Source organism: Dermacentor silvarum, chromosome 2, assembly GCF_013339745.2.
Source record: "Dermacentor silvarum isolate Dsil-2018 chromosome 2, BIME_Dsil_1.4, whole genome shotgun sequence".
Taxonomy (NCBI): domain Eukaryota; kingdom Metazoa; phylum Arthropoda; class Arachnida; order Ixodida; family Ixodidae; genus Dermacentor; species Dermacentor silvarum.
The window spans coordinates 183,615,637-183,640,591 of NC_051155.1; the positions used below are offsets into that span (position 1 = coordinate 183,615,637).

General features: G+C 44.3%; 2 protein-coding genes across 2 annotated transcripts in view; one reads left to right on the forward strand and one right to left on the reverse strand.

Moving 5' to 3' along the window:
- LOC119442265 (chloride channel protein 2-like) overlaps positions 1-17,917 on the forward strand; it is a 105,151-nt gene extending 87,234 nt beyond the window's left edge. Inside the window, exons 15-24 of the mRNA XM_037707073.2 lie at positions 1,364-1,479; positions 2,121-2,257; positions 4,880-5,070; positions 7,395-7,509; positions 8,192-8,265; positions 10,258-10,305; positions 11,995-12,030; positions 13,531-13,635; positions 14,977-15,063; positions 16,100-17,917. Coding sequence (XP_037563001.2) covers positions 1,364-1,479; positions 2,121-2,257; positions 4,880-5,070; positions 7,395-7,509; positions 8,192-8,265; positions 10,258-10,305; positions 11,995-12,030; positions 13,531-13,635; positions 14,977-15,063; positions 16,100-16,309 — 1,119 coding nt within the window. The 3' untranslated portion in view covers positions 16,310-17,917. The remainder of the gene's footprint in view (positions 1-1,363; positions 1,480-2,120; positions 2,258-4,879; positions 5,071-7,394; positions 7,510-8,191; positions 8,266-10,257; positions 10,306-11,994; positions 12,031-13,530; positions 13,636-14,976; positions 15,064-16,099) is intronic.
- A 3,209-nt stretch (positions 17,918-21,126) lies between these two features.
- LOC119442266 (sodium-coupled monocarboxylate transporter 2) overlaps positions 21,127-24,955 on the reverse strand; it is a 62,321-nt gene continuing 58,492 nt past the window's right edge. The window contains exons 15-16 of the mRNA XM_037707077.2: positions 22,892-22,986; positions 21,127-21,863 (exon numbers count right to left, since the gene is read on the reverse strand). Coding sequence (XP_037563005.1) covers positions 21,762-21,863; positions 22,892-22,986 — 197 coding nt within the window. The 3' untranslated portion in view covers positions 21,127-21,761. The remainder of the gene's footprint in view (positions 21,864-22,891; positions 22,987-24,955) is intronic.

Genomic DNA, 24,955 nt, shown 5'->3' on the forward strand with positions numbered 1-24,955 from the left:
AGAAGGCGCGTGTGAAACAGTGGTGTTGATGAGAAGCGCTGCCCGTGGGCAGCGCGTGCGAAGGGACACACCTGTAGCGCTGCACTGCCGATCCGGGCAGCATTGCATGTGTAGCGTGCGTTGGAAAATGTGGCCCGACTATTACTAACTGTGGTGTGAGCGCGCACAAACATGAATAGATCACACTGAATGACTGCAGACAACGACTGTCAAAACGCTGGCAGCAAGCGCATATACGCCGCAGCGGGCGAAGGTACGTGCGGTCTATCGCTTCAACGGAAACTGAGCGGCGAATGCACAGCGCATACAAAGGTCAGAGCCTTGTGGAGAAAAGAGACGGTGCGGGTGAGCGACGAGCGCGGCTGTTGGCAGAGTAGAAGTGCGCCCCCCCCCACCCCCCCCCCCCCACCCCCGCTCCCTCCGGCGCTCGCTTCCCGCTTCCTTGCTTGCGCGTGGGAGATTAGAGTTTTACATTAGGGGGAGCAAGCGTAGGGGCCCGCTAGCGCTTGGGGCCGCAGTACTGCGCACGCGCAGACCATCTAAAACTCTATTGAGTGCGTTAGCTCTCCGTGATAGCGTTCGTCCTCGCACGCTACCGCTCGGGCATACGGCGCGCGGCGAAGATTTTATCTATACGGAACCTCACGGCGACGGCAGAAATCCGGTTGAAGTGTCCATATAATTGCTATCGCAATAAAAAGAGCAGCGGAAAGAACGCAAACGACGCACCAACGACGGTACGTCGAGCTACTGAGCCCGTGAGCTCGCCTCAACCAATGAGCGCTGCCGAAACAGCCGGAGCCAACGTTTATTGGCCGGAGATCCAGAATAAGGCGATGGCAGCGCCGCCACATTTCCCGCGTTTTTTGCGCTTGCCAAGGCCACGGCCGGGCTCGACTGGCGCGCGCTCGAGCCCGGCCGACCAGTCGCGCGCGCCAGTCGAGCCCGGCCTACTTCAGTGGCAAACAGAGCTCATTACGTTCAGCTTTTCGCGCCATGCAGTGCCGACAACGTGGCAGCGCGCTTATCTACGTTTAGTGCGGGCGCGCAACGCTTGAGTGAGCAACCTGAGGAGGGCAAACATCAAGGGCAGGAAATTTGCAGTCTTGTAAACGCTACCGATTGCGCACAGCACTTCCTGAATATTCTCAGGGGAGGTTATTTTTGGACGATCGTATACGAACGGCGATGTGTAAGGGATTTTTGAAGTAATTTTGGTAACGCTTCTCCTAGTGCCCATTATCTGATAAGTGAATGATGGGGATGCCATTATAAACGCACTGTTACAAAGGTGCACTTCGATCGCGATATGTTTGCACATCGCCTTGCGCCGTGTTAAGGCCAGTATTCTGTTATATTTCAGATAGCGGTGCTGATTGCGAACGCTGTGTCCCAGATGCTTCAGCCTTCAGTGTATGATTTGATCATCAAACTGAAGAAGCTACCGTACCTGCCGCCTATCCTGTCCACGTCTTCCGAGTGAGTTTTGTTGGTTGCGTAAACAGAGCTCACGCGGTACAGGCTAAAGTGCCTGTATACAGTTGGAAGCTTGCAGCAGCGCAAAACGGTGTTTATATGATCTTTACATCTTATTGGTAGAAGATGCTGACCGTCCTGTAAAGCTATAATGCAGTAAACAAGGTAGGGTGCACTTTACTGCACTCACTAACTTCAAGTTTTCGGCATTTTCTGTGTGGTGCACTCGTAAGTAAAATTTTTGCTTTTGCATAACATCGCCGATAATTCAGCAGGTCCAGTGTCTTAAACGTGTACCCGCACGGAAAACTTTGCGGAACGACTAGCGAAGGGATTGTCATGATATCGCTTCCCTCAGCTGTGCTTTTTGCATGGCGAGGTTGACGTTAGATCCGCCGGCCGTGGGCATCGCTCGGGCCTCTCAAAGAGCAAACTCTTTTTTATCATCTTTTTTTACGTTCATTCGAGGCCCAGCTCACTTGAGCGCCGCTTTTCGTTTTCGTCACAGGGATCTTTGCTTACCTGTCTCACTTTTAAGAAGTTGGGACAAAAGAGCTGTGTACAGAACAGTCCGTTGTGATGACGCATGCAGTGGAGCACTCGTATATCTCCCTTTCGTCTCCTCGGTGATCGCCGTTTAACAGGGCTCACAGCATCTACGTGGAAGACATCATGGTGCGCGACGTGGTCTTCATCTGGCAGGGCGCCACCTACAAGGACCTCAAACACCTGCTGCGCACCAACAAGCGCCTCAACTGCTTTCCCCTCGTCGAGTCGCCCGGTGAGTGGCGTGTGTTTAGTCCCAACGCGTGCTGCAACGTTCTTCGAACGGAACATATATAGTGTGCGGGCGCGGCTGTACGATTCCTGAGAAAAACATCGCGACTAGCAGCAGCTGCTGTAAGCAGTGGGTACATGTACTTATATACCGGTACATATATAGTACATTTTTGTGAGCATGCATGTATTTAAAGGGGTCCTGAATCACCCCTTGGACATGGTAAAAAAAGAAAAAAGTCCGCGGATAGCACACGCTGCTGTGAACATCTCAACCAAATTTTGCAGTCGTGCGCGGCGCGTGAAGCTCACAAGCGGAGCGCGAAGTGACCTTTTTCTCAAACGTTCCCTTTTCAACAGAGACCCGGTCCTCACGCTGAGTCGTGCTCCCTAAATGGTTGCAGAAAATAGCGCCTCTTCCTCTTCACAATCCTCCCTCTCTCTCTCTCTCTCTCTCTCCCTCTCTTCTGGACGCTTTGTTTCGTAATATAGCAAATTTTCGTACGCGGCTGCTATTGGAAAATAGCTGACATCAATGAAGAAGGGTGTTTGGATCAGTGCGCTTTTTCCTACTGTTACTGTGTATATTTATTGACGCAGTTTAATAAACATGCTGAAGTAATGGAATATCTGCTTTCGGAATTTCGGCAATAATACGTGCTTACGGAAGAAGCTGACTATCGTCTAGTCATGCTCGGCCGTGGCCGTCCGCGTAGGAATTAAACTTTGGCCATCCTGCTTATCGGTGTCGTAGCCGCCGGGTCTTGCTAATTTCGACTATAGTTTTGAACACTCAACTAACCTCGAACCCCGCGAAACATAAAAGTCAGACCACACGCAGGCTTGCCAGCGCGCGCTTACTCCTGGCCGCTCCTGGTTAGACGCCCTGGCTGACTTCGCTTCATATTGAGCTGTTGATAGCGCTTCAAAATGCGCAAGTTGGATGGGGCTGCTATCCGTCGGTCAAGCTGGTGCAGGACAAAGACGGTAAAGGGTGGTTCAGGGCCCCTTTAATAATCTTTGAAATTTAAGTGAACTCTTCTTAATGCACATACCGAAAATTTGTTCTCGTTCTCACTTTGACGCATGCGCGCACGTGTGAGCGAGTGCGTGGCTATATCGTTAGTTGTCCGTGCAGGATGTACAGTATATTAAGACCTTGGGCTGAATGCATGGGATGCGTGTGCGTGCTGCGTCGGTCGCACTTTCGTTATGATGATAGTGAATAAACGCTTATTTACGACTGTCGTCTGGTTCGGGAGCCGTCGCTGAGAGACTGCACAGATGATCAGGCGAATGTTTTTCTTTGCTTTCTTTTATTTCGATAGCAATTATAGGGACACTCCAGGTGAATTGTCAGCGTCGCCTTGATGTCCCGTGTAAAGTCCAAGTACGATAAGATCCTATCGCGCCGTCTACCGTATGTTGTCGGTGCGAGGGAAAGCGTGCGAGTGTGCATGAGCCAAGAAAGACGGTGGCTTGATGCGCGCCGTCTTCTCGCACGCCCAGTGGTGGTCACGTGATGAAACGCGCGCATGAGGAAGGGGGGGGGGGGGGGGGGGGGGCTAGTTTGATCAAGCGGGCGCCAGGGGGGCAGGTTAGCCCGCGTTTCCTGCGCTGGCTGTCCGTGCGCCCTATCTTGTAGGTAATCTGAGGTGGGTGCACATGCTGGGCGATGCTAGATGGCTAGTGTCATCATGTGCGCTGTCTTTCCGTGCGCGTAGTGTTGGAGGTCACATAATCTCAAGTTTCGGAGACGCGTTGAAGCGAGAGGGACCGCGATGCGTTCTCCCCGCTCTGCCTGCGCTCTTCGTCACGCCAGCGTTGTGACAGCGAGTGTTCGCGGTCATCGAGTGAGATCATGTTTGCCTGTGCGGCGCGTGACACCACGCTTGTTAATTTAATTAGTAAAGGAATATAAAACTATGAACTTTTGTAGTAATCAAATATTTTGCTATTGCTATCAATGCTTCGCCTATCGTGTGAAATCATGACTCTTTTTTTAATCACTAGAACTCAGATGCCACAGGCACCGAGACGGGAAATTTAGTTGCCACATTTTGGCTCATTGAAAACAAATTCTATATCTTAGATAAGTGTCTGAACCACAGCAGTGTGAACAAGAAAAAAAAAATGTCTGCCAGACATCAACGATTCTGTCGATTTAGAAATCATTTACTACGACAGCAGTAGGCTCTCACCGCTGAAAGCACCATCTTATCAGTGGCAACATCTTTGGGATGTACACAATGCCGTCTTCATCCATTACGATATTAATGTGGCCTCCGAAATGTACGCACAGACGTCACACCTCTCCGAGTCTTTGTGGATCACAAAGCGCCGCACAAATGGCCAGCCCTCGAGCAAATGGCTCGATAGCTCTGTTGATAGCGCGTTGTGACTCAAACTGCCTTTGCTGCGGAGGGGCATGATACCAATGGAAATGGCGGGCAACATTTTCTTTTTCTTCGTCCTATGGTGAGAATGAGGAATGTGGTTTGAAGACGACGGCGCTGGCATGTCGTTGACACTGTAACGGATATAGGGCGAATGGAGCAAATCCATTTTCGAGTTCTTAACTGCTTTGCTGTCGCAGTAAAATTATTCTTCTGGCGCACTTGCACAGACTCCATGATCCTGCTGGGCTCTATCCCTCGGCTGGAGCTTCTGCGGCTGATGGAGCTGCAGCTGGGCCGCTGGCGGCGGCTCCAGGAGGTGGCCCGGCGCCGGTCCATGGACCACACGTCGCGGAAAAGCCCCATGGAGAATCGGCGCCAGTCGCGCTTCGAGGTCGTCCCCGTCACAAACAGCGGAAGGGTTCGTAAACCCCTTTCTCCCTGGCTTCCTGACACTTTCGCTCCTTAGTTGTATATTATAAGCTTATTTCCTCTTATACATATTTCTTTATATTGGTGCGTTTGCCACCGAGTGCGCTTCACCGTGTGACGTACGTGCATGCAGTGAAGCCTGCTTGCCGGTACCAATACCGACGAATGCGAACAAGGAAACACGCAGTATGAAAACGGACTTGAACGAGTGCCTCAGTGCCCTATTTCCCAGTAATTAACTACCAACTAGCAGAACAATTATTTATTCTACTGGAATGCAGTGTACATTCAAGTTTGTTGGTCTCGCTGCGTTGAATTTCACTACCTGGCCCCAGTATGAAAGTTTTACAGCGTCATTTTTAAGAGGAATTTCGGCGCGCATCTGCCCTGTTCTGCCAGATTCACCTCTATCGTGGTAAGTTCACATGGCAGCGTCAGTTCTTAAAGGGGCCTTCGAACGCTCCCGAGAAAGTTTGTTGGGTAGCACCGATGGCAGCATCACGATGCGGCAATATCGTGCACTTCCTGTGACGGACGTGACGTCAATGAGCGGAACTATGATCATTGGTTGAAATTGGAGTGCACGTCGACATTTTGATCCGAAGCAGCGTTGGGCTGCTGGTTCCTCGCTGCCGGAGGCAATGGTGTATTCGCACCGCGTCTCGGTCTACTTGCCGACGATTCCGGTCTGGGGAATTTAGCCTTCCGACCACAATCTTCAGCTGATTCTCGATGCATGTCTGCGCCGCTCAGACTTCCAAACCACTCTGGCTATTCCCGCGGCTACCCCACCACTCTATCCCTCGCCGCGCGTCGACTATCACGTGGGGAACCGATCGGGTAACTTGGGACAATAGGAGAGCTTCGCTCTCTACAGCTGTGGAAGCGGCAGTAGAGGTGGCAACGCCGAGAGCGGCTCGCACGTCGTGACACAGCTGAGGCATTGCTCATGGTGCACCGAAAAAAATAAGAACGTAAAGGAAACAGGAAAAAATAGAAATGTAGTACAAGAAAGTGTAGCATACAATCTCAACTTAAACATAAAGACAGATATGATTCAAGTGGCAAACATGAGAGTTAAACATACCAACATGAAAATACAAACTACTTTTCTGAGTTAGAACATGTGTCATGTGGGTAGAGGTAAATGAAAAGCCCACAAAGAAAACTCTGGTATTGCACAAGTTCGGTCAGGGCACAAGACTAGAGTCGATGTCAGCTTTTGACAGGAAAAATGATTATGAACAAGTTTATACAAAAATGAGCAATTGTATGGTATTTTTGCCTCACGTCAAATGCTACATTAATCATATGCAACACACGCCTATAGTCATAGTAAACATTTGGTAAGCAAATACTGACAGTACTCTGCACAAGGGAAAGGATTGGAAAGGAAAAGAGTAATGATTATGAATAGAGGTACATATATACTATACTTGCGGACAACTTTCTGTGGCAATGAAGGGAAAGCTACGGAGGCAAAGCGCGCACAAGCGAAAGTGCTTCTGAAAAGAGTCCATCGTTTTAAACTACGTTGGTTTAGGCTAGGGAAGAGAAAACATAAACAGCTTATTAGCAACAATTAAATAACACAGAACACACTACTGAGCGTAAAACTTTACTTATTTTGTGGCTTTTCCCTTCCGCGTCTGGGCAAACGCGAAACCGTCGCACGTGAAAGCTGCGTCGATTCAGCATCCGTTCCGAGCAACCAAAAGCACTGTCAAACGCTGCCAGACTACTTGGCGCGGTAACACATGTGCAGCATCCACGCGCCCGTAGCTTTCCCTTCATTGCCACAGAAAGTTGTCCGCGAGTATAGACATTCATGCTACTGCAGCCAGCAGAGAGTTTTCACAATGTTTCCAACAGCTTTCGTGTAAACTTCTGCACACTTGAGGAATCTCGGTGGTGGCTTCGGAATTAGCTACAGATTACATTTGAAAATCCTTGCTGGCCTTTAGGGATTCACTATCAGCCTGTGCTGCTCTTGGCTTATTTCATTGAGTTTGCATATATGTATCTGCTCAATAAGTTTCTTTGTTTTATTATATACTGTACAATTGATTGCAATGTTAGCTGTTTTATTTTTCTGAATATAAAGGAAGCGAAAGCTTATAGTAGAAGAGGGTTTGCCTTCAAATCATTTTTCTTTACTTGAGTGCTTTGAAATAGCATGCAGTGGACTTGCATTAACTAAGGAAAGTTATACTTTTTGTGGAGCATCCCCACATTACCGCATTGTGTGCCAATTATGTTATGCTGTGTTTCGCGGCGAGGCTTTATTCTGTTTCTTCATTATTATTATTGCAGCCTTCCCCAAAATCTTCACCACCTCCTTCTCCTCCGTTGACACCAAAGTCACCAAAAAAGTCAATCCTCAAAGACTATGGCATGCAGTCTCCATACTCAACAATCACGTCTCAAGGTATGCATGTCATAGGAGCTTTATGTATGCGCTTTTTGCATTATGTTAAAAAAATCACAATCTGAATTTTTATTTTTGATGAAAGTGCAGCATGTAATTAGGTGTAGGGGATAGGGGAGGAGGGTAAAGTTAATGAAGCCATTAAAATCATCATGTAAATTACAGAAGTAAATTTTGCGAAGCATTGTCAGAATAAATATATTTGTTTTTAGTGGTTGTTGGATGAGCAAATGTTACATTCATTCATGGCTATGAGGCTACTGTTTTTTTGCCAGTCTGCTTGTAGTGGTGTGCATTTATTCTACTTTGGGCAATATTGTATTGCCAAATTGTGTTATCACAGTGTGTGAGAACTGCAAGGCTTGGCAGTACTGGCTATTATGGGTTGCAGGCTCCATACAGTTCATCAGTCAAGTAAAATTTATAGAATCATGTATTGTCCTCCATTACTTCGTTGTACGTTGTTGAGGCCTCAGGTCTTTCCTTTGGACGTGGGGAGGCAGAAGGGAGAAATAATTAATTTCCATAAAGGATCCCCACAGAAAAAGGAAAAAATTAATATGTTTGCACTTTTCAAGAACTAGATATTCATTTAATGAGTATTACATGAATTTGTGATAAATTGTGGTGAATTAGTTCAACCATCTGATGTCAAACTGATGAAGCTTTCATTACTTTTCAGATTCAAGGCTGAGGCAAGCATTTGAAGTAATATTTAGGAAATCATTAACCCTTCAAGATGTAAATCCTGATAAAGTAAGTAAAGCTGAAGCATAAAAAACGTTCTGCAGGCTTTATTGCTTAGCAGTTTTGTTGCATTGTTGTAAATTACTGAAAATTCCTCATATAATCAGAGCCCTAGTGCCCTACTAAAGGCAATTTTGTGACCACGACGTGGGAAACAGTCTTAATAACATGGATAAAAATATTTGCTTTTTAAAGAAGCTTTCTTTGCCTCTTCCTTTGACTTTTGTACCGCTGCTGCTGCTGCTGTAGCTGTTTTGCACACCATGTCATCGGTAGGGGGTTCAGAGCATGCATATAGTACATGGAAGGAGCGTGGCAGAGAGGACAGGCAACGCAAGAATCTCGTTTGGGCCTTCGCACTGTGTCGCATGTGCGCAATGCCCTCTGGAACTCCCTGGGCATTGCTACAATACCCTCTTAATGGCTGTAATTATCTGTGACCCCTCGCAAAACATGCACAAAACATGCGCAAACACATTTCTACTAACATGCAATTGTCCAGATGGGAGGTAGATAGAGTGGTAGCGAGAAGGTAGGGAGAGCAGGCAGAGAATGGGTAGAACCGATGCAGCCACGAAACGAGTAAATGACAGCCTTGTTATACTTCGCTCGCAGTTTCCATACATGGGGGGTGAGGGCAGGAGAGGGGAAAGGCAACTTGAGGAGGCAAGGAAATGCTAAGACATGACCGCAGTTGCGGACAAATTGGATAAATTTAAGTTCAAGGTACGGTACGGTACGTTTCTGCGATTTCTGAAAATTAAACATTGTGCATATTTGTCAAGTGGACAACTGACGCACAGCGTGCAGACTCAACGCCGCATTAAAGAACCGTAGCATCTAGGCGACCCTACGGAAGTAGTCGCACGTCAAATCAGTACTTTCATGCCTGCCATGATAGCTTTGTGGCTATGGCATTGCTTGAGGTCGCGGGGTCGGTCCCAACCATGGCAGCCACATTTCGACGGGAGTGAAATACAAAAAGGCTTGTGTACTTAAATTTAGGTGTTCGTTAAAGAACCCTAGGGGGTCAAACTTAATCTGTAGTCCGACACTACAGCGTGCCTCATAATCCGATTGTGGTTTTGGCATGTGCAGCCCCATAATTCAATTAAAGTTTTACACTTTTGCCAAGATGAGATGTGCTGTGTGAGGCAATGACAATGCTAACCTTCTCGGAGGTTATGAACAATGGCATGTAACAACGCCTCAAGCAAACACGTCTCGCTGTGTGTTTTGTGTACCACGCAGACAAACAACAGTTGCGCACGCAAGGTAACACTTACCATTAACTCGCCACTCTCATATTGCACTAAACGCTGAAGAAATTAAACAGATACTGTCAACATCACCGTTAATTATCGTTCATGAAAGCAAATGGCACAGACAGCTTTGCTTGCATCAATTCCCACAGTGTGTGGGATCGGCATAATCTTGGTTGTGTAACACAAAAAACCATCTAATCCATGGCCTATGTATGACTGTATGATAAAGACTGATGAATGGTTCAGCATGACCAATAAATGTATTTGTTGTTGCATTTCTTGATGTTTTCCAAAGCCTTTTTATGGGCCTTTGCTTTTGGTTTCGTAAATGATTGGCTGTCACTGGTGAATCTTCGTGCTTTTAGCTGCAAGTGTAATCTATAGCATTTGTACTACTTAACTTTCTTCCTGTTGCCATGTATCGTGGCTCTCTGACAACAGTTTTTAGCCACGATATTTTGGAAAATACAATGGGTTGGATTTTATCTGAAAAACGACTTAACCTTCTAAATACATTGCTGCACAAATGCAAAAGAAATGCAATCCTGGCATGCTAGCATCCGGAAGTGAGACCCCGTGTTGCTTGCAGAATTTTATGGTATTGTGCTGCTGGCAGCAACCAATAACTGCGCATGATTTAAAATTGTTTCGCTCCATTTGAGCATTCAGTTTATAATAATGTAACTTTAACTGCTCTTTATATTTCTAAATGCCACCATGCTTTCTTTTTGGACAGGATGCCAGTTTGCCCAACACTCCCACAAGCACAAAAAGGGTGCAGCTGGTAAGTTGGTCAAAATTTCATAATGCACTAGCAACAATATTTTTTTTTCTTCCTAGAATAACCAATTATTTTGTCAAAGAGTACACCTATTTAAAAAAAAATCACCGCATATCCACGACGTGAATGATGATGAGTGGGCGAATCACCGGGGGATCATTCGGGTAAACCAGAGCTACAAACGAGAGAGAAAGAGAGCGCGCGTCGGGAACGAATGCTCTTGTGCACCGCAGGGCCCCGCATGGGGAACGAGAAAGAGAGCACAGCTGCGCCTCTAGCGGGAGCGGCGAGTACTAGCGTGGCTACGACGGCGCGACGAGGGACCGTTGCGACGAGGAACAAGGCTCGACCTTAACGAGCTTCGCCCCTAAAAACAGTCCTGGTTCATACACTTGCTTTTTCAGTCCTTCAGCATACTCTGTTTTGCAAATACGTACCAGGTGCACAACGTATTTCAGATCATAGTGCCAACTTCAATAACAGCAATGACATTTGAAACAAAATGCATTATTTGTTCTAGATTTTTTACATTCTCTCTTTTATTGCTGTTTTCGAAGTCTGTTAAATAAAACTGTCTTCAGCCTCAATAATTGACTGAATACGACTTCAATATTGACTGCATGCTCAGATCAGATGATGTTTGTGTTGGCTTGTGCTTCTGCAATAGTAGCCTTTGGTGAGTCCTTATCATTGCACGGCTGTTTGTTAGTCTCCATCTTAGTGATTCCCCCCATGCATAACAGTGTGGCAGGTTTGAACATTGGAAAGCATGACGCCACATTGAGAGTGATGTGGCCACAGATAACCGTAACCAACCATTCTTCAGTTGTGGAGGTCCTGTGGAAGGAAGCAGGGGGGTATTCTGTAAGTGTCTACCTAGTGAACTGTGCATTACGGCCGCTGCTGATTGGCTAGTGCGGTATGAGCGAGAAGGAGGCAGGCGGCAGTACACGGAACTGCCTCCCTCTTGCTCGTACCCCAGCCCATCCAATCAGCACTTCGGCAGCAGCCGAAATAGACAGTCCACTAGGGGGACAATTAGAGAATATGTTCCCCCCAGATCCGTTACTTGGAAGTGATGCCTGATGGCCTCGGGTACAGCAAAGCTGGCTGTTGACTCTGCCATCTGAAGCTGCTCTGCAACGACCACCATCGGCTTATCAAGGTTCTCACTCATGATGGCCTCCACCTGCTGGAGAAACTTGACCATCTGAATGACGTCTGACCACTGGCAGTGTTTATTTCTCTTTGTCACAGATGACAATTAGCCATGAGCTCTTGTCTCACCCCATAAACAAAGGATGTTGCCACATTTGAAAGGGTAGCGATCTCCAAGTCTCTGTAGCAGGCATGTAGAGCCATGAGGACTGCATGTGACTTCCTCTCCCATGTCAGATCGGAAGTTGCTTTCATGGAATGAATGTGCTTGACATGTGACAGGAGGGCTGGTGAAGATGAAGTTAAGCACCTTGGCAGATATAAGGAGAATGTTATTGTATATGGGAACTCAAAGCCATGTCCTCAAATACCTCGTGCACTTTGTATGTTACCAACATTGTTAATATAAAGCTCGATAATATGTGAATTAGGTCATAGCAGTTATGGCAATTTGTGAAGAATAATTGTTCTATTGTGTGAAAATAGCATTGTCTTATTGGGTCGTTTCATAATTCTATTTTTTTTTTATTGCAGCCCCGTGAAAGGATAATTGACATGTCGCCTGAAGAGGTGAGTTGCAAAAATATCCATTTTGGAGAACTTATCACAATGAATTTATATCTAATTTGTTTCACTGGAACACATCAGAGTATCAGTGCTATTGGAATTATTTGTTCACTTTATGTGCACATTCCCAGCATATGAAGCCATGCTTACTATGGTCTGATATGCTCATTTTGTCATATTACAAAATAACACAACCTCTCTGTTCACAATTGCATATTGACTTAAGAGAACATTCATCTAAAATTGAAATTCACTTTAGCGTCCTTTTGATAATTATTTCGCACATGTCGCACTTGAGAAATTGAATTAGCATATTCACTTAGTCAGAATCCTGATACTAGCACCATTTTCAAGATATCCGTCCTCAAACTTGCAGGAAGATGTGTTGCACACAAATTTTTCCCGCGAACCATTTCTTAGCACTACAGGACAAAATTGTCAAATAAAAATAAATATTTTGCCACTGATTTTGAGATTAAATATCTTGAAACTTGTGCTAATCTCAAGGTCCCTACAAAGGGGGCATACATTAAGCACTGACCAGCTTCACAGTCACAACAATGTTTGCTCCGTGTGATTGACTTGCTGCATACTTGTGTCATTGTATCGTCAACTGTTGGCTGCTTAGCTTTAGCTACTATCAACAGGTAGTTGTATCTGTGTAGAGTTCTTGCTGCACAGTTTATATTAGCCGTCTGGTTAGACTACTTTTCTTACTTCTGAGCAGTTCACTTAGCATAGTGAAAGGATTGTATAGATAGATTATTGTCCATACTCACTTTGTTTTCAGCTTCAGACAAGTGGCTGTCTTATGCTGTTAGCACGGCAATTGCTGAATAGATGCGCAGAATAAGAGAAAGTTTGCAGATTGAAGTTTTTTGCTCATGTGTGTACATGTGGTTAATAGTTACAAACAGACATCATGAGCCAACTATCCTGCCAAGCTTTAAAATTTTCTTTAGTTGGCGTGCCTCCTGGCATAAAGGGTCTCTTTGCCATTTGTGCCATGTGTTACTGTCTCTGCAACGGCCTGGCTATCAAGTTGAAGGGGATTACATACTGCTCTTTTATTTCTGCTTTTTTTATATTTTTATTCTAGTGATATATTATTGGCACTAAAATTTCCATTGGCACAGCCTGTTATACATTGATAGCACAAGCAAGGTTGTGTATGCTTAGAGCACAATATAATCATAGTTTTGTATAGTTTCCTTGCTTCCGAGCTCTTTAATGATCATGAACATCAGGGACCTGTGCCAAGGCATCTCACAGCACTGACAGCAGTCATCATCAGTGCTTTCACCATGGCTCTCTGTAAAATGCTCACACTGGCTGAAGACACCAAGCGTAAACCAATAGTAGTTAATCATTGTACACTGAAGCTGTTTTTATAATAAGAAGCACATGCTCAGTTACCACTGTGAGTTTATGCACAGTGCACAAGGCTTAACAATTTCTTTTGGCTTGCTTTTCTATACTGACCACTCTGTTTGTCTTGTCCAGCAACTGTCATGGGAAGAGGAGCAGCTAGCCCAGCCCATAGACTATGCACACTGTCACATTGACCCAGCACCCTTCCAGCTAGTCGAGAGGACTACACTTCTGAAGGTATGCCTACAGATACACAAAACTTATTTTGTTGTGAAAAGCACAGAGAGAGAGAGAAGTGGAACCAAGGTACTTGATTTTTTTTGCTAGCAACAATTACATGACACCAAGAAAACATAGGGAAAATTACCTGTGGTTTCCATTCAAATGATAAGACGCAGTTAACGGAAATGAAAATGGACGAAAAAACAACTTGCCACCAGCGGGAGTCAAACCCACATCTTCCGCATTATGTGTGCGATGCTCTACCAATTGAGCTATGACGACGGCGGTTCTCCCACCCACTTTCTTGGGTGTTTTGAGTATGTGTACAAGAAGTGACCCTGGTTGTGTTGCCATCACCACTCATGGGCATGGTGGCGGACATTTATTATGGAGAAAAAGCTGAGAGACCTGCCTGAAGCATGTAGTTTTGTGAATGCAAAAGGAACAGAAAGGACAAGGAGGGAGATAAATTATCATAGTGGTAGATGTAACAATTATGAGGCTTAATGCACACACTTCAAGTGCAAGGGCTTTCCCCAGAGTCTCAAGGTTAGCCCAATTTCATGCGAGAAATTCCAGACTGCCCTTGGCCCTTTATTGTTGTTGATCGTTTGGTGAATGTATACAGAATAACTGTTTCAGACAAAAGCAAGTTGTTGAAGCGCATGAAATGGTGTTGCCAGTGTTTTTTTTTTTTCTTGCATACCCATAGGCCTACACACACCATGTCCCATAGTCTCTGGTAGTGTGCACAATCCGGGCCATTGTGTGGTAATTGGTAGGAAAGGGAAAGCAGTAGAAAAGCTTGAAGTTCCGTGGGCTTTGTCAGGTAATTTTGCAAAGCTACACTTCTATAGTACTTGAATATTAAAGTTTGTTTCTGCACTTGAATGGGCTTCATGTAATACAGCTGCCTGAATAAGTCTTTGGAACATACAAGACACAAAATAACTGAATTTCTTTGTAATTCAGCTGTGCAGTCAGGAGTTGTTGGAACACGAAATGCATGTTCTATATTCTTTGACAGGGTACACACTTCACAGTACAAGCCATTTATGCGGTCAATAAGGCACACATAGTAGCAAGTAAGGAACATGGTAACTGCAGAACACTTTCTGCGCAAACTTACAAAGTAAACTTGCAGAGGGACACTTCTGTGCTTGTACACTTTATATCAACTTTTACATACCATAGCAGACTTCTTCATTAGAGTTGTCGAAGGGTTTTCAGAACACCGAAATTCTTTTCGGCTTGGGTGCATGGTCTAGAATTTAGCTTCTTCGTTAAAAAAAATATTAGCAACCTGTAACCTGTACATGTTAATTTACATTTAGTTTTCATTTTTCCTTCTTCAAGGTGCACTCCATATTCTCAATGCTTGGCCTCCAACATGCTTATGTCACCGCCATAGGACGTCTCATAGGAGTGGTGGCTCTCAAAGAGGTAGGTTGCACACTGTTACCGGCATGCACGTTCCAGGCTTTAAATGTGCACGTTTCCGTAAGTGCAAGAGACGAGTTTCCGTGAGCAGTGCTTTCTGCTTTATTCAGGGACTGCCAAGGGTAGCACTTTGTAACCAGTGTGCTATTTAAAGACTCCATGAAACACCTTTTATAAAGGTACCAAAATTATGTGAATATGAAATTGCAGAAACAAAGCCAGAAGGGGTGTGTGATTCAAGTTCATCATTGGAAACCCGTGCTACAAATCATATGGAAACACTTTAAAGTGAAGGTGGTGACTTGGTGGGCCGATTCTTACGCTAGTGCACAGTGTCCTTGCAGGTTTCTTAATATAGTTTGTGGTTTGTCTCTTTTGTGCACATAAATTCACTAATGCAAGCGAAGGTGGACAGTTGTTTGCATTGACTAAATTATCATTCTTCACCACTTTTCTTGATCTGGTTTGGGCCAGTTGCTAAGAACATTGAACAATTTGTTTATTGCAAGGTGCTTGAAGCCATGCAGATTGTAATGGGATTTTAATGGCTGTAGGAAGGCATAATTAGGCATTTATATGTGATAGCGGGTTCTCTGCCATGGCCAGAAAATTGGTATTTGGCCCAAACATGCATGACCACATACGTAGTCTGATGACAGCATGTTTATTTTGCATATTCAAAATGTTCATCAGCACTTTCTTGAACTGTTCTGCCCTAGGGCTTTGCCAAATGCACATCATCAAATTTACTATTGTCAGATTGTAAAAGACGTCTCGGAAATGGAACACTGTGCCCATTTGCTATTCCGCTTGAAGCATATGAGATAGTATTTGTGCATGGCTATTGAAGACAACATAGGAAAAGTGTGATTAAGTCAGGTAGCTGTGCTTTTCTTCAAAGAAAACAACAAGCTAATGGCATAGACTGAATAAGATACAATGAAAGCAGACAATGAAGCTGAATGTTACCTCACCTGTGATCTATCGGTAAAAAATGACTGTTCAAAAAAAACCTTCCTTTATTTTTTTACTTGAAAAGTTGAGGAAAGCCATTGAGAAGATGAACAGCGGAGGCTTCTCTAAGCCAGCCGGTGCACCAGGAAGTGAGCTGCCCAATGGGACGGCTGCAGGGGCTGAAGCGCCATCTGAGACACAGTCAGAGTCGGAAGATGCTGCTGAGTCCTCATCCAAGACAACACGGCAGAAAAAGTCTACCAAGAAATCGAACAACAAAGGATCGCCCGTCTGACCCTCAGAATGCCTCACCGAAGCAAGGAGCATGAATGTTTGTCAAGTACTCTAGACATTTGCACCTTTATACCAAATTGCATTGTTCGTATTGCTGTGTTCTCTCAGAGGCTACAGTGATTGTGCTGACGATAGCCCTCGTCGTGACAAAAGGCTGTGTTGAGAGCAGAGGGTGCCTGAATGAGGGCAGAGACTTATGTGTTTCGATCTTCTACGCTGTAATTTAAGGCATAATTTGTGAAGCTGTCATATTTTTTTTTATATTGACGATAGAAGGATGAGTGTGTTTCACACAAGGAACACTATGTTGACAGGTGATTTTAATTGTACTAGTTGCTGAGCCTAGGCTTGTGTTGTTAGTCCATGTTCACTGGTTATTTCTTGCTACACATCTAATTCATTAAAACAACTTCATTTTACACCTAGTTGCATCACCATATTTGCAGTTTTAAATGTATTTTACCGAGATACGCGATACGACTGCAACTTCAATTGTTTTTGTTTCTTTTTCTTTATCATAAACAAGCATTCATCTTTGCAGATGTGCATGTAAGAATATTCTATTCTGAAGTAGACCAGGATTTTCTAGTAGTGAGTGCAGAATGTGATTTAATTTCTCATTACAGTGCTTACTGCAAGGAACAGCTTCCGTCTGTTGTGTGCTGTTCTTGTAGACTGTTTAAATCGGTTACCATTTTCCCATTTTTTTTATGTGCTGACCATTCACACATTGCTGTTGTAAGATATTGCTGCCTCTCTCTCCACTATTCCTCGTTTGTATTATTATCATCACTGTTTCTGGAACTGAAAATTCACATGGGCAGTAATACAAGCCAGATAAAATGGTTTGGAAAACAAGACACCAAACAAAAAGGTGGCATTAACACATGTTGAAAGATGTTAAGGCGTCTGTCTCTTATCTGTCGACGGCATCTTTCTGGTTGGCTCCCTGCTTTTATTTTGTTATGAATTGCTACCTGACCACATGGGATGTTTCCTAGCCATTGATTTACTATATAGGCGAGATGAAATATAGGAAGACAAAGAAAGTGGACACCTCGTCCTGTTTTCATGTGTGGCATTTTTTTTTTTTTTTTTGCAGCCTGGTTTTAAAATAGAGTGCACAGAGTGTATGGTTCTCCGGTGTCCAGGATGCTCAAACAGGACTTGTCAAGTCTGCTCATAAGGTGTGTGTGTCTGTCTTGCATGTGCACGGATGCTGCCTTCTGTCAACAGTTGCTGTGAAAGTGATTCTCCTTGTTGCTCATTTGTGTGCGAGAGTTCATTGTTGTTGCACCATGTTCACGTTCAAGTTATCAGTATACCTTGTTGTTTCCTTTTGTTTTTCTGGCATTGAGTGTGCGTGTGAGAATTCAGGCAGAAGATAGTATCCAATGCAAGAAGCAGTCTTCCCAAAGGGGCAGTTTGCTCTGCCTACTGCCCCCTTATTTTTTTATATGCATGTTTTTATACTAGGATGTGCATTACTATTCAGTGCAGTGCATGGCGCTGCAGCTTGAAGGAAGAAATGCTTTTCTAGAAGTGATATAGCTTGTTGTGAGAGGCGTCTTCTCACAATGCTGTCAATAAAAGTCGCAAGAGTCAAGCATTTATTAGCCATTTACTTTACCCTCTCCTTGAACACCAAAGATATCAGTTGAACTGATATAATTTCTTCCTTAACACACAAATGTACAATTATTGTCAACACCACGGGTTACCAAAGTAGATTTTGTGAAGTCCAGTCATGCAGGCTGCATTTTTGGCTTGTTTGGCTAAATCAAATTCGGTATTGTCATGACACTGATTTGGCTATTCCTGTCTAGCTGATACAGCTGTAAAAATTGAGCTTTAACATTTTTCTTTGAGTGCCCAAAGTTTATAATTTACCTGCTGTGGTAGCTTAGTGGCTATGGTGTTGCGCTACTGAGCTAGCGGCCGCATTTTAGGAGGGGCGAAATGTAACAACGCTTGAGTACTTGATTTAGATGCATATTAAAGAAGCCCAGGTAGTAAAATTAATCTGGGTCCCTCATTACGTTTTGGCCTGTAAAGGTCCGAAATTTTTAAAGTCTATAAATTCATACATTTTAAGTCTATAATTCATACATGTTCATACATGACATGCTATCAGCAAGACTGTTGTGAAAGCACATGGAGTGATTTTTAGTGCTTAATCGCATAAACCTCGATTTAAAGAAAAGATTTGTTTGGTGATGTTCTTGGCTGCGAGTATGACTTCCTCAAGTTAAGTTCCAACTGTGCAGCAGGCGACTTGAAACTTATGTAAGTGACTCTTAGACGCACATTGATTCCCAGTTTAAATGAAACCAGATTCAGTAATGTGTGGATTGCTTTTGTTATTAGTTATCCCACGTCTAAGTATTTGATTCAGTGCAATATTTTATTGCTGGAAGAAAGGAAGTGGGGGGGGGGGGGGGGAAGGGAGGTTGTGACGCCAGGATTTTCAGCTGTCAAGAGCTTTAGGAAGAAATCATACACACAAAAAAGACACTGTGCTAACAACTCATGTTTACTGTAGCAGTACAGCTGTGGGCTGGAAAGAAGACAAAAAATAAATTTTGATAAATCTATGGCATGCGCATGTCAATCCAAAGTATGACCAAGTTAATCTGCCTCCTTCAAGATACCAACTGAAGACTTGTTGGTAATTATCTACTCCTTGTATGCAGAAGAGAGGGGGCGTAGGCAGGGACTTCAGGATTCCTCGGCACTTCAGGCAGGCTAGCGGGATTTTCCAAGGCCTGGAAATGGTGGGGGCTCATGATGGTCTGGAGTACTGTTAATTATTAGCTATGCTGCAAGCAGGTTCTGGGAAACGGCAGAATTCCGTTGCTTCTCCCACCATGAGGCGTATTGGTGTACCCTTGCCTGGCCCCTTCGTCACTCTCGTGAGTGACATGGACCAAAGCTTGGGGAGAGGAGGTCCCCAATGGGATCGCCTATGCCCAAAGTTTAGGTGGAGACGACTGCCTCAGCAGAAGCAGCTCAAATCGGCGGCTTTCAAGGTGACCACAACAGAACACCAAGTGATATCGGAAGCCGCAGTACTAAGCTGGGATGAATACCTAAGCTTCTTGCTTGCCATCAAGCGTCCCAGACGCAGACACCTCTTGCTGAGAAGATCTAATAAAGTGTTTGGTTTGCTTTGTTATCACTGTGCTTGTCATACTGTTCGCGCGAGTGCACTGATATGCCTGTAAGGTTGGTAGCACCAAGGTGTGTGTGTGCGTTGGGAAGCTATAGACAGTGCTGTAGCACCCAAGTAAGAGCTGGACTGGGTGTGACCCTCCTGCAAGGTCTGAGTGGCAATGTGTTTGCCCATTGTTCAAAGGGCAAGCACAGCTCCATTCTGAGTGGTGGCACATAAATGGAAGCTGGCCTATATAATTAGATGTGAGCAAACTTTTGTATTTGTACATAATTCAGCCCTATGTACAGTAGAGCACAGATTGGCATAGTCATTAAGCCGGTAAGCTTGTGTGTGTCCTCATCACATTTTCCATCATAATCACATAAGGAAAACACCAACTGGTGGGTTCAACACTGCACCATGCTGACACTTGCACTGTTCATCTGCGCAAGTGTAGTGTTCCTAACTGTGTCTGACAAAGTAATGGATGTGTTACCTCGCATCGCACATTTGTTTGACGTGGGCTTTCGCAGCACACAGGCAATATTGTACGATTATGAGCAGCTCTTACAATTTTCTGTGCCCACTTATTGGTAGACCTAACCGACACATTCTATGATGTTGCAAGCCATTTACCAAAAGGCTTTGCATTTGAAGGTTTCAACAAAGTGCTTGTAAGCAGAACCACTTACGCTAAACAGCAGCACTCTAGTGCAAGACCAGTGGCTCCATATGTAGCAGCATTGCAGGCCTATGTAGCATAAGACAAAGCTAAAATGGCCTGTGCATTGGACATTGCAGTTTATGGAGGATGTATATGGTGTAAAAGTATGGTTATTTTTTTGTGAAACTACTGCAGCTTATTACACTTGCCACTGCATGTTTTGCAAAAGCTCATCACTGCAATAACTTGGCTGCCCACTAGGAACAATAAAAATGAAATGAGCAAGTGAAAGCTAGCTTGCTTTTCTCAGCTAAATAATTGTCTAAACAATTCTTAGCTAAACTGTTTATTGGCTTCTATGCATCGAAATATATCTTGAGAATTCTAGCGGTGCCGCCTCGATAGCAGCCATATACAATAACACTGTAATCCATGAAATTGCACCCTTCCATTTTATTAATGAAAGCGGTAAGGCAAGATGATCTTCAAGTGAGAAATACTGGATCCTAAAATCTCTATATATAAGTGGCTAATATGGACTCATCAATCGTAGGCATTTTAATCCTTGTAAACACAAGGACTAGCATAGGACAAAGCATAGCAATAGCAAGAGAATTTTTTTCTTTTTAGGACGTATGTCGTACCACTCAAGTCTAGCACCCTCTTCAAGGCATTTTCTTGGACTTCCAAGGAAATTGAACGGTGGCCATGCCTCCTAAATGTTTCTATAATAATTTTTCGGAGCGTTAACACAAAACAATACGGCATCACACATTTTTGTTCGCTATTCAACGCAGTCCGAGCGAAGTGTCATGCTTTTCGCCTTGTGAGAGCTTGCTTCGAGACGACTGATTAATTCCGCTCTGCACTGTCAATGGCACCACTTGGTCCCTTCAAAGCTGCAGCGCACGAAGACCATAGCAGGCATTGTGCATTAGTACTCAACTCGTATTCTTATCAGTTCCATAAAATCCTTTCAAGCATGACCAACTGGATACAGCCGTCTAGTGAAAATGAGCCTAAAGTAAAAGAAATATTGAGAGCAGGAAATATCAATTCCTGCATTGTTTAAATAGCACAGCTGCATGCATACATTATATGGGACCTTTTTCAAGACTTCACCTGCAGCACACTAATTCCCACAGAATTCGCATGTATATGCAGCACTGAAATATTAATTCATTCTTCTCTGAGTCACTGCTTGTGACCAGAACTATACCACACCACACTTTATAGTATAGGTGAATACTCCTTGATGCAATTTTTACTGCACTTTAAAGTAGTCACTTTGGAGTTTCTTAAGCCTCCTTCATTGAACTCACTGGTCTAAGCTTCATAGCCGGCTCTAACTTGCATGGTTAGCAACCTTTCTTTTTGATAATCAAATAACTAATACTCACGACTTACATATATGCGAAGTGCTGGCTGTCGATGAAGTCTCGTTTGGTAAGTAAATTATCATAATTTGAGACACTAGAAAACTAAAACACAGCTGTCCATATTGTTATAATGAAGAGCTGTAGGAGTTCCTCATTTGTGCATTAACGTCGTAAACATGTGGAAGTAGTGGTGGCCATCATGCAGGCATTGTGCTTCATGAGCATGGTTATAACCATGGTGCATGCATTGCCCTAGCTACAGCCTTGTTCTGGAGAAGCCGAGTCGATCGTCATTTGCTTGTTCAATTGTGAAGGCATGCACAGGGTTTTCCTTGCTCCTCTCTAGTTCTTGATCCTCCTGTGAAAGGTAATATTGTAGATTAAAAAGCAAAATATTGCACATTGGCTTTTCTATGTATGCTTATAAAAAAAAAAAAAAAAAAAAACATGAGGCAGCCCATGTGGTACATTACATCGTGGAAAAACTGTGCAACTTTACATGAATGAAGAAAAAGTAGACACACACCGGGCACTGACTCACAGCAATGCTTTATTTAGGACATAACAATATATATATATATATATATATATATATATATATATATATGTATATATATGTCTCAGACTTATCAACAGTTACAAACAATGCGAAAGTAAATGCACCCCTTACATTTATAACACTTCCTAAGGTCACGTGCGCATACCATGAAAACGATTACCATTTATCAATTCTTTCTCAGTTAAAGTTTTTCCGCCATGTAACTATGCCAACTCATCTTAATGTCAGCTCTCATGTGGTACATTACAACACTACATTACAAGCGTACTGATTCTCGTGTTATATATAAATATATATATATATATTTTTTTTTCAGCATGGTATGCAATGTCGTAAACATGTAGCATGCACTAGGCACCATGGTACTAGATAAGCTCTATGACTTTATCTTAACAATTCTGTGCGGTGTAGCGAAAGCTATGGGTTGCGTCAGCCAATACAAATAGAGGACCATGCAGAAGAAGGGCTCCTCCATTGTCCATCTCTGATTTTCCTCTGCATGATGCCAACTGAATGGAAGCTTCAGCAACGCGCAATGGGTGAGCCATTCTCCTTTCTTAGAACATGCAGCTGGCTATCGCTACTGATTGGCTGACAGAGTGCTACGCTCCACTGCATTGCACAGAGTTGGTGAGATGGGGTATAGACTTAACATGTGTACCACTGAAGTTGGTACTAGAATTCTTTTTGAGAGTGCACTACATTGGTACTCGCTGTATTTTGCATTAACTTTCATATGTCCGGCACCCCTGCACATGTATACGAAGATAGGAATGTTCATATAGTTGACAATAGGTGTTAGAGCAGAACGTCTATGGGAGACTTACCAAATCGGCATCCTCAAGCATGTACACTTTTCTCCAGATCCTCACAAAGGCGTCGCTCGTGAGAGGCACATGCTTCTTGACATTCCTTCCACCACCTGCATGCAATGACACTCACATTGCATAACATCACAATGGCTGCCGTATGCCATTATTCTCAATGTTCCAAAGTGTGTGCTCCGGTCCTGTGCCACACATATACATAATAAATTCAGGGGTTTTACGTGCCAAAACCACAATATGATTATGAGGCACACTGTAGTGGGGCGCTCCGGGTTAATTGTTACTGCCTGGGCTTCTTTAATGTCCACTCAACACGGGTGGTTTTGCATTTTGTCCCCATCAAAATGCAGCCTCCGTGGCCTGGATTTGATCCGATGCCCTCGAGCTTACCATGGCTGGGATTTGATCCCGTGCCCTTGGGCTTAGCAACGCAATGCCAGAGCTGCTACGACATCTAGGCGGGTATATGCCACATCCACTTGAGGGGTTAGTGGCAAAGGTGCGAGTGTTGGCAGCAGAGTTAGAACACACAATTGTGCGGCTGGGTGCAGAACGACAGTTCAAAGCAAGCATTTCATTTGTAAGCAAAAACGTATGACACCACTGAAAGCCTGTTTCATGCTGCCATGTGAAACCCTCAGACATGAAGGAAGGAAAGAACTAGGAGGGGGCATCACAAGATAAAATTATAGCCTGAATAATCGAGCGCAGCACAGGATCATGTCACGGCAAGTTTTAGTGCCTTCTACCGCCAAGCTCAGCTAGCACGTGGTCTTCCAAAAAGGCAGTGGATGTGACATCAATGTGCAGCTGCCACACAATTGAACATTGCAGTGAAGACAATAAATGCACACGCTCCAGTAAACGACTGTAGTTGCACAGGCATACCCTGAGAGCAGTTGGCAAAGCACCCGAACAGCTGGGCATTCATTAAAGCCCACCGTGGATGAGTATATGATGCTGTGAAACAAGAAATATCATGATTAAAATTTGAGTTCTCAACCAATAGGTCCAATTGGAAATTCCAATGCTTTAATTGACAGGGCTATTGATTGTCGACAAGGAAATAAATAAACTACAGGTACATTAATGGTTTTTTCTATAAGATCGTATTAGGCTATTAGTTGTCAATAACCGTAGAGGCTACTAGTTTTTCTATTGGAATTTTCTCTCGAGACCGCCGAACACAGCGTCACTTGTAACGTACGTTGTTGGGCCGACTTTTCGAGAAAGAAAATGCAAAGAGGATTGCTTGGCGTAGTGTTGGCTTGCGAAGGATGGGTTCGTGATGTTTCAATTAATTTATTTCCTTCGCCACCATGCGGAGCGACGCCGTGCCGGTATGGCAAAATATATAGGACACGTGATCTGCAGCGAGTAGCAGCCAAACTGGCCGGCGGAAAGTCGCGAAGCCCTTTTTGCGGAGTAGTTTGCTTTAGGTGAACGTGATGGCGCTTTCGCCGGCGCGGCGCTATGCGGCGCTAGAGGGGCTTTACGGGGCTTTATTTACGAACGTTGAAGCGAACGTTGCTTCAATCCATGCTTCAAATGAAAGCGCTCGAATGCGAAACTATGGAGAAACCATTACCGCCCTTGCCCTGCGACTGTGCGATGAGCCGGCGAGTGAGTGGCGGCGAGTGGCTGTGAGATGAGCCGGCTAAGGCACTGTGCGCCATTCATGCTGCAAAATGTGGAACGGCAAAGGGAATACGTGTGCACTTGTGCAGTAGTTGGCTGCGAAAATAGTGACTCGCATATTGCGGAATGCAGTGAATCTGTGTGGTTCACGGACCGCTAGAGTTGCTACACGAGGACTAGTAGCTGTCTGTGTTACCAGCCCTTCGTGATGCACGGCTTTCCTCGAGGATAAAAACATTCACTCATCCGCCAACGTTGTATACCGCTAACCTCCAAAGAAAGGATTTCAACCCCGGAACGTCGGCAAGAGTGAGTACCGCTCGTTACACAGTGACAGAGTGAGTGGCGCGCCGCTTCCTGGCATAGTAAGTTTCTCGCACGTTATCTACATACATCCACCCTACTACAATTTACGCACACTCTATC